Source organism: Apis dorsata, unplaced genomic scaffold, assembly GCF_000469605.1.
Source record: "Apis dorsata unplaced genomic scaffold, Apis dorsata 1.3 scaffold_126, whole genome shotgun sequence".
In the NCBI taxonomy this organism is placed as follows: Eukaryota; Metazoa; Arthropoda; class Insecta; order Hymenoptera; family Apidae; genus Apis; species Apis dorsata.
In genome coordinates, this window is record NW_006263419.1 from 77,741 (window position 1) to 87,541 (window position 9,801).

At 33.1% G+C, this 9,801-nt stretch overlaps 1 protein-coding gene across 1 annotated transcript in view; it reads left to right on the forward strand.

Annotated features, from left to right (window-relative positions):
* Window positions 1-9,801, forward strand: part of LOC102681725 (hemicentin-1-like) — a 44,108-nt gene that overhangs the window by 33,207 nt on the left and 1,100 nt on the right. Inside the window, exons 3-9 of the mRNA XM_006612761.2 lie at window positions 1-191; window positions 1,441-1,752; window positions 2,232-2,383; window positions 2,481-2,622; window positions 3,760-4,053; window positions 4,262-4,651; window positions 5,502-5,819. The exon at window positions 1-191 is cut by the window's left edge and continues 27 nt beyond it. Coding sequence (XP_006612824.2) covers window positions 1-191; window positions 1,441-1,752; window positions 2,232-2,383; window positions 2,481-2,622; window positions 3,760-4,053; window positions 4,262-4,651; window positions 5,502-5,819 — 1,799 coding nt within the window. The remainder of the gene's footprint in view (window positions 192-1,440; window positions 1,753-2,231; window positions 2,384-2,480; window positions 2,623-3,759; window positions 4,054-4,261; window positions 4,652-5,501; window positions 5,820-9,801) is intronic.

The window sequence follows — 9,801 nt, forward strand, 5'->3', positions numbered from 1 at the left end:
ATCGATAGCTCAGGCGAAGCTTTGGTCAGATCCATACGTGTTCGGTAAAAGGGCGACCATGAGGACGAGCGTAGAACCCGCGAAATTGGAGATCGATCCCCTCGAGGCGGCCGACGTGGGGGTGTACAGGTGCAGGGTGGATTACAAAAATAGTCCAACCAGAAATCAGAAGGTTAACCTCACGGTGATAGGTGAGTACGTACCTACCTTTATATTTTTCTTTTTCTTTCACTCACCCTTATCCCTCTTCCCTAGATAATCAATCGCGATTAATTGCTTTCGTTCTGGAATTTGATGGCATTTGGACTGGGACTTATCGTCGCTTTTAATTCCCAATTTTTCATTTTTTTTTTAAAAGAATCTCCTTTTGGATTCGTTTTTCGAAGCGATGTGTGATGAGGTTCGGTTTTGATACCTGTGATTAAAACTTCTGTAATCTACTGTAATATTGGAAAAGAAATTACATTCTTTATTATCTCGGTGGGAAGTAAGTGATGGATTGCGTAGAGATGTGGGAGTATTTACTTTAGATTTAAATCCAGAAAAAAAGATTGATTAATCTTTGACCGATTACATTCTAAGAAAAAAAGAGAAATATATCCATAACGAAATTGTTATGATAAAATATAAAAAAGTAATGAAATTAAATTGTTGTTTAATCCATATTAAAAATTTCTTTTTTCCATAACAAAATATAAAAAGTTAAAGTAATAGAGTTTGTCGTAAAATATTGAATATCAAATTTTGATATTTCAATTTTCAATTAAAAAAATATTATTTCTGTTCTTTTATCATTATGAAATTAAAATTATAAAATAGAGAGAAATATTGTTCTTCGTTTTGTTCATGGTGGCACAGATTTTCTTTCAAAATTAACGATAAAACACGGTGCAATGATATTATAAATGCATGGGACAGGATAATCTTTAGTAGAACTGTAGAACAAATCGTGTTATTTTAACTCATTAAATTTCTTGTTACATTTGTGCTAACGTGATTTCAAATTAATTAATTGTGCAAGCTTAACAGGAATCATGATATTTTCTTGCTGTTCTAGAGATTAAAAAATTGTACGTGTATGTTTTTTAAGTGACATCATTCCCAACAGTTTTATCATGAGAGCACGCAGTGTGCGCTTAAACAAAATTTGCCTCTAATTTAACATTGCTTTGTGACGATCATTTATAGCGTTTAATTACAATTTGTCTTTCTAACACAAGATATGGTGAATTTTACAGCTCCTTGCTTTTTGAACGAGATACAAGATTTGAAACAGATACAATATCTTATCTAATACGAATAGATAAAGTTTATTATTATTATCGAAAAAAAATTTTTTTTGCGAGAAAATATCGTGTGCGTCAAATTTTATCAAAAGATTTAAAAGAAAAGTAAATATCCATGTTATATATGACGTACATAAATCCACTCTTACGACAGTGCCACCAAACAAACCTGTGATTTACACCGGCGCCGGTAGAAGTTTGGCCAAGATATTACAGCCCTTCAACGAGGGTAGCGAATTGTCCTTATTGTGCGAGGTAATCGGGGGTTCACCACCACCGAAAGTCACGTGGCATTTCAATGGAGCGATGGACGACACTTACACGTTGGAGCATGGTGATATCACGATAAATCGTCTCGATATCTCGAACGTCACCAGGAAGTTTCTCAGGACTAGGCTAATTTGCCGGGCGAGCAACACGCATCTCGTGCCTCCTCTCACTTCCGAGATTATTTTGGATATTAATTGTGAGTGAGAAACTGTTTCAACTTGTCAAACCTCTCTTACCGAATGTTTACTTCTCGTTAAAGGGAAGGGAACAACAACTTAATCTCAGTTTAGAAGTTTCTTACTTTAATAAACTTTAATAAACTGCTGTGTTTATTGAAAATTTCGAGGTGATGCGAATATTGCATATATTTTTATTTTTCTTCTCATATTTGCTCTCAGAGTTAAATATCTATAAATCACAATTCCTAAGTTTTATATTTATATAAGAGCTTTTCAAGAAAGTGTTTGAAAATTCTAAAATTATCTTGCTTTCACAAAATATATGTTTCGAAATCGTGTGCTGTTTATCGTTTTATTATTGTTGATATTCTGCATTTCACTGGAATTTAATAAAGAGTATTTTTGCGTAAAAAAAAATCGGAATTGGATTGTTTTTGTATCCGAAACGTTACTTTTTTACTCTGGTATCGATTCAACGACACCCTTCGAATTCCAGTGAAACCGTTGCTAGTGAATATTACGAACAAAAGAGCCCACTTGTCGGCGTTAAAAACGTACGAAATTGAATGCACCAGTTCGGGTTCTAGGCCAGAGGCTGTGATCACCTGGTGGAAGGGAAACCACCAGGTCAAACATATGGCCAGAAATGTGAGTATAACATTTTTGAACTTACGATTGCCGTGTTCTATTTCCACGATATTTACACGACAGATACGCGTGATCTTAGATTCTGAGTTCTTCGTAGTTTGCAGATCTGAACATTACGAGAAGTATGCTGAGTTACGTACCCACCATGGAGGATGATGGGAAATATCTGACGTGTCGAGCAGAGAATCCAGTTGTACCTGATAGCGCCCTCGAAAATAGATGGCGATTATTAGTATATTGTAAGTGAAATAAATTTTATTCTAATCTTATAAATATTTAAGCAATTATTGTAAGCACAATGAATACTATAGAATCACAAAAGCATTTCATTTTAGATTAATATGATTATTTATTTAACAATTCGTTAAAATTGAAATATAATATAATATAATATAAATAATACAAAATTTAACAATGATTCTCGTGGCCATTTTGTAACACTACATTGATTATCCAATTCAAATACAGAATTTCAAGAAGTGACAAAGAAACCTCGACTTTTTCTTGTCGAGAAAAGAAAAAAGAAACAAAAATTTGGTCATCAAAATTCATTCAAGAGATAGGGAAAACCATGCCATTGAAATTGCTTTTTGTTTTATCTCGATATCTCAATTCGTTACCGAGATATAAGGACTCAAAGTATCCATAACGTTTAAGAGATTATGAATGAGCTCGCGACCTACATATTTTCCTGGAAATGCATACTATGCGTCTTTCCAGGAATCGCGTCTGTCGCTTGTCTGCAGTTTGCGATAGGTCAGTAAGACGAGGTGCGAGCGAGAGATCCGAGTAAGCGACAAGGACGGAGATAATAAATAGTCAAAAATTACCCTTTCCTTTGCGCGACGATATCTCGAGAACCGGAAGTCGTAGCGAGATAAATCAAAAAGCGTTTTAAAGGGGAAGGTTCAGCGCTTCTAACGATCTTTGATTCGTTGATTAAAAGTCATTATCTTCGAAGTTATAGCGGTTTAAATTTTCCCTAATTTTAATAGAGTTTAATCGAGTTTTAAAGCAGATTACGCGATAAATACGTTTATTTCTTGAAAAATATTGTTTTTCACGATCTTATTAATGTTACGTCGAAGATATTAAGTTGATTTAAAAGCAATTTTTAATCTTTTGCTCGAAACAAGTTAGATCTTGATTAATTTAGACATCGATTAATAAAATTTTTATATTAGAATTATAATATCATGCAATATGATATTATATATTTCATAGCATATTAAATTGATCATTATTCAAGTTATTTTTTTATTCAAATATCAATATTCTCTCATCAATTTTTATAATATCGATTTCATTTGTATTCACTTGAATTGTTCTAATATAACATTTAGAAATATTGATTCATTTGGGCACAAAATTCTCAGATTCACCAATAGTGACGATCAAGCTAGGTTTGAGTCTGAAAGCAAACGACATAAACGAAGGCGATGATGTCTATTTCGAATGCGACGTTCAAGCGAATCCGAAGGCGTACAAGCTGGTGTGGTACAAGGACGGAAAGGAGCTACATCAGAACATGACTGCTAGAATTTTTCTTCCCAGCGGGCAATCTTTGGTTTTGCGAAGCGTGACTAGAAATTCTGCGGGCGAATATTCTTGCATGGCTGTCAATGTCGAAGGGAAATCTACCAGCAGACCTGTAACGTTGGAAATAATGTGTGAGTACTTTTACCCTTTCCTCTTCTTAAAAGAATATTCCTTTCTAAACAACATTGTACATCGTTATTACATTTTCATTCTCCCAAAAATGCTTTTTCAATGCCTCCCAAACTTCTTTTTGGAAAACAATTGTCATTCGATTCAAACGAAAAAATAGTGAGCAAGTCTTAAACTTCGCGTCCATGACACGTCCACTTGAATTTTCAGACGCGCCTGTGTGCAAGGACGGGTCATCCACCCAAGTGGTCGGCGCCTTGAAGCACGAGACCATCTCCCTTGTGTGCGGTGTGCAGTCTAAACCGCCGCCCATCACTTTCCATTGGACCTTCAACAATTCCGGCGAGCTGATGAACGTGCCGTCCAACAGATTCACACCGGTGAAACCGCTCAGCCTAATCACCAGCCACTGGCACGGATCCAGGTTGAATTATACTCTGGCCAACGACATGGATTACGGGACGGTCGCGTGTTGGGCGAAAAATCGGATAGGGGTGCAAAAGACGCCCTGCCTTTTTCAGATCATCGTCGCAGGGAAACCCTATCCCCTTCAGAACTGCACGGCCCTCCAATCGACCGGCCCGTACGCGTATCGAATGGGTAAGTGATACTGGAACCCTTCTATCAACCTAAACGCGCCTAACTATGTCATTACGTATCCTCCGTATAGGATAGTATGATAGCTCACAACTCGATAGAGCCGGTATTGTGTTCAACAGCTTGTTTCCCGGTATACCCTCGACCAAAGAGAGAGAGGGAGAGAGAGAGAGACAAGGTGTTCGACCGTGCGTGAAAACGATCGTGAAATTAGGCGATCCCCTTTGGGGATCGATTACCGCACGCTCCGAGGGGTAGCCGGTTTTTCGTTACAGGAAAGTGACACTGGGGATGGGGGGATGTTTGGTGTTGGTGAGATGGCACGTTAAATGTTGTTAAAGGTTGCTTTTTAGGTTACTTTGTCTACGTTGAGGATGACATTTTCTTGCTCGTTTCATTCGTTCAGGCAAATTGAGGAAAGTTTAAATAGGGTAATATGAATCGTTCGTTTGAGAAATTATAATTATTTTATTTGTATATACTTATAGTTCAGGAATAATTTTAATTTTAGGTAATGTAAGATGTATCGTTGATCTCTGAGCAACGAAATTTGATATTTCTGAATAGCAAAAAGGAGAGATTAAACTTTGGAAATTAATAATTTTGTGTATTGTATATCGAAATATTTCCTAAACGAATTTAAATTTGCAGAAAAAAACATAAATATAATATAAAGTATCGAATAAAATGTAATTTTTTTTCTTAAAAAAGTATTTATCCAAAAAGGAAATATTTCTTCATCAATTATATATGAATCAATTAACCAACAATATTCTATAATACGATTATATTTTGAGTATAGTTTCGAGGATATTCTTCCTCGAGGCTTCCATCACGTTTTTCTATGAAATAGGTCACGAGGACTTGAAGGCTACCGACTCGAGGGACGCGGACTGGTTGATCGTCAGATGTTCGGAAGGGTTTGACGGCGGTTTGCCCTTAACTAATTACGAGCTGGAGGTCTACAGCGAGGAGAACGTTTATCACGTCAATACCATCTACCTGAACCACACAGAGAGATCCGGCTCGTCCGGTCCTGTTTTTGAGGTTCCTGGCTTGGAGCCTGGTCGTAAATACAGGCTTCATCTCTACGCTGTCAATGCAAAGGGTCGAAGCGATCCCGTGGTTCTTGAACCGGTCACGCTTAAAGCAGTCGCGATGTACACAACCGGTAAGTTTCTCTATTTCTTAAATCGATATAAAAAATGTGGAGCATGTCTTTTTTTAGAGCCTTTTATCTGTTGGAACTAATCGTTATTAATTTATTGTATATTTTTTGGGCATAAAGCAATAACAAGAAGAACAAGTTTAATAATAGTAATTTATAAATTCTAAATAAGGAATATAAAATTGTAGAAGAGAAATTTATAATTTACATACGTATGATCGATAATTGAACTGTTTAAAATTGTGACTGTTTAAAATTTTTTATATATTTTTTAATACTTTTTTAATAAAATTCAAAGGGAACAAATATATTTTAACTAAATTACTAAAGTGTAATACAAGTATATTTATTACTTTAATTAGTATAATATAGTAGTCTCTTTGTATATATAAAAGTATTTAAAAATCAGTAGAATAAAAATTCGTTTTAATTAAATTATAATATAATACTTCTTTTAAATAATTTCGTGTTAAAAATTGCCTGTTTGTTAAAGATTAAAAGATTAAAAACAAAATATCAAGAAGAAATATGAAATAGAAAAATCAATTATGATGTAACAGTATCAAATTATTTCTAATTCTTTTTATAAATATCAAATAACATATTATTTTTCATACTAATTACAAGTATTAATATGCCAATTTCTTTGAAACATCACACACAGAACACAACACAGTACAAACTTATAAACACTCCAAAAATATCAATAATCCATTTATATTTAGTATCAAATCAATTGCCAATTATAATTTCTCTGAATCGTTACAAATTCATTTCCATTCTCGCAAAACTCAAGAGACGAATATCGTCACGAGGAATACAGAGAAAAAACCAGAGTAGACATGAGATTCTTTGCCAACAGGACACAATGTTTTTTATGGATCTCAATTAGCCGGAATTGTATCACGAGTTCAACAACCCGTAACATTGCATTCGCGTGGACTTGTCTTAGGGACAAGCAATTTTCATGATCGTAATTATACTCGTATCCGCGATAATTTCAACTCCTCCAGAGCCTTCGCTTTTTTCCTTTCCGTATGACACGTTTCTTCGTATACTCCTTTCCACGGAGGCTGAATTAAAATCCCATAAAGTCTTTTCCTCGCTGCTGTCTCATTCGAGGCGCATTTATCGCCTTTAATTTCCATCCTCATGATTTATTCATGTCGGCTCGTGGACGATCTCGGTTTGTGTGTGGAAATGCTTCTTTCTCCATGTGCGTGTGTGCAAATGTCGCGTGTATATGTATAATATATATATACGTGACACAGGTATTTGCAACACGAACCCATCTTTGGATCTCGGTTGTGTATGGATAATGCGGACCTGGACCACCTCCAACCCTGTCCCCAATCTTTGAGAACCTCTTCGAAACCGTTTCAACCGGTTTCGCCGTGTCCTTGCTATTTTCTACTAACACGCTACTATTCCTATAAGGAATTGAAGATTTTATAAATGAATAATCGCATTGAAAATGGATTCGTTTGAATTAGAGTGTAGCATTAATGTAATTTGTTTATTACATATTTTTTTGAAATATCGTATTATAATCAAAATAATTTCTACGTAATCTTATTTGATGGAAATAAAATTTATCAGATTATGATTAATAATATAATATTTCTGTAAGATAAATGAATCGATAATATTATTTTGATGATAATATTCGAATTTATCAAAATTTACCAAAATAGTAATATTTTTTTTATTATATTTGTCAACAAATAATATGAATTTATGATTATAATACATTCATGTTTCATTCAACAGATGCATCCATTTATAATGAAATGGATGTTTAACAGATTCATTCGTAAGAATTGAGAATCCATAGTAGGTGGTTGTAAATATAACCATTATTTATGCTTATATCTTTCATTCATAATAATGAATTTTGTCACTGTAAAAATATACAAATTTTTCGAAGATACGTAACATTTTAAAAGACACAAAATATTATTTACAATTCAGATATATATACAAATATTCATTTTTCTCCAGAATTCAATTTATAATAGAACAATTTTAAAAGTTATCTCTATTGAAATATATAATATAGCCTTTAACTATATTAAATATATTTAAACGATATAGCAATAATATATATATTTTAATTATAAAAATTTATAGTATATATTAATATTCATTAATATTCATCGAGACTTTCATTATCTAAAAATATTTTAACGTAATTACGTAGAAGCTATGATTGAGATAATGGAATGCACAATTTAATCACATAAAAGTCTCATTGAAAATGGAAACAAAAGTGTAATATTGACAAGAGTATTCTATAACGACTAAAGAAAAATGAGATAATATTTATTCAAGGAAAAAAAAAATATACACAATGAAATACTAATATAATTATTCTGATGAAACTTTGCAGATTTATAATCCATTTAACAATATCTTCTTTATTATTCCAATGAAAATCAAAATGAAATAATTAAAACATATTTTCTGAAATTTAGAAAAAATTATCAGAGTTAATATAAATAACACGTGAAATAGATTTTTAAAACTCTATTTTTTTAAAAATACTTAAAAAATTACAAGATTTCGTTATTCTTCTGATAAAACATTTATACAATTCTTGTATAATCTGGATAACTAACTAATCTATTCAAATCAAATTTACAACATTAATTTAATATTTTCTTTTAAATCTAATCAATCTTCTTTTGATTCATCTTTATCATCTCCTTTTACAAACAAATTGTATCACGTAGCTTGAAGTCACTTTATATGCAAAAACAACACTTGCGATTCTCAGCTTTTCTTCCCTGATCTCGTTTAAAGTTAAACCGGTGCATTAGAAGTATTTATCCTGATTACAAATTTCCTGTAAACGTTAGTTATATACAAATCAAATTATCCCGGTATATGTTTACTCGCAATGGATACGTACACATCTGTACAGATGCGCGTAGAAAGGCTTATACGTACGAAACGTTCGTTTAGCTAACGAACCAAAGCGCTTTCTGAATGCCAAAGAGCCTCGTCGGCCATCGTCGTCCTCTTCCCTTTCTTAATCTTTGCCGAAAGTTCTTTACGTTTCCCTCGTGATCCGATAAATAAAGGAAATAAAAGAAAATCTCGTTTACCGGACACGTATAAGATACTCTTCAAGATACGTTGTCGTTCAAGGACAAGTCACGTTTCTATTTCGAAGGGAATTCTAATACGATCTTTTCTAATTGATGATTGACGATACAGTGTTTCATTTTGAAATATATTGCAAATGACATTTCAAATTAGCATGATGTTTTAAAATTCTAGTCATTTGGAATTTTTTCTTTTTATTTGATCAACGTTTATTATCAGCTTTTCACAGATTTTATTTTATCTTGAAGATAATATTTATGTTTTATATTCTTTGAATAGAAATATTCTTCGTTATAGATTATTTACTTTTCCTCAATATATAATATAATATAACAATAATAAGAATATTCTATAGTTGCTTATTTAAAAATATGTGTTATCAAAATATAATATACGGTATGATTCATGTAATATACACTTATCTAATAATATCGAATAAAAAAAATTGTAATAAAAATTATGTAATAAAAGAAGTAAACGGTGATTTAATTAGCAAATAATTCCAACTTCTCATTCGATTCAAATTATCAGTATCATAAATAGAAAGAAACTATCCTCAAATAAAAAGAAACGAGTGAGAGAGAAAAAGAGAGAGAGAGAAGAAAAAACCAGAAAAAAAAAACAACGAACGTGAAATTCCAATTCCGACCGAAAAACTTTCCGGAAGCGTAGCTAATTAAGTCGCCGGATCTCCATTACAAAATCCACCGAGTCTGGTCGAACGAGTCTTAATTACATTTCTAATTGCGCGAACGTAGCTGCAGCTTGGCGGGATGAAATTTCGAAACTGGCCGCGGTTCAATAACGAAATTCAATTATCCCCGCGAAACCCCTGCCGAAGTTACGTATCCGGGGGCGACATCTATGCGGCCCGCCC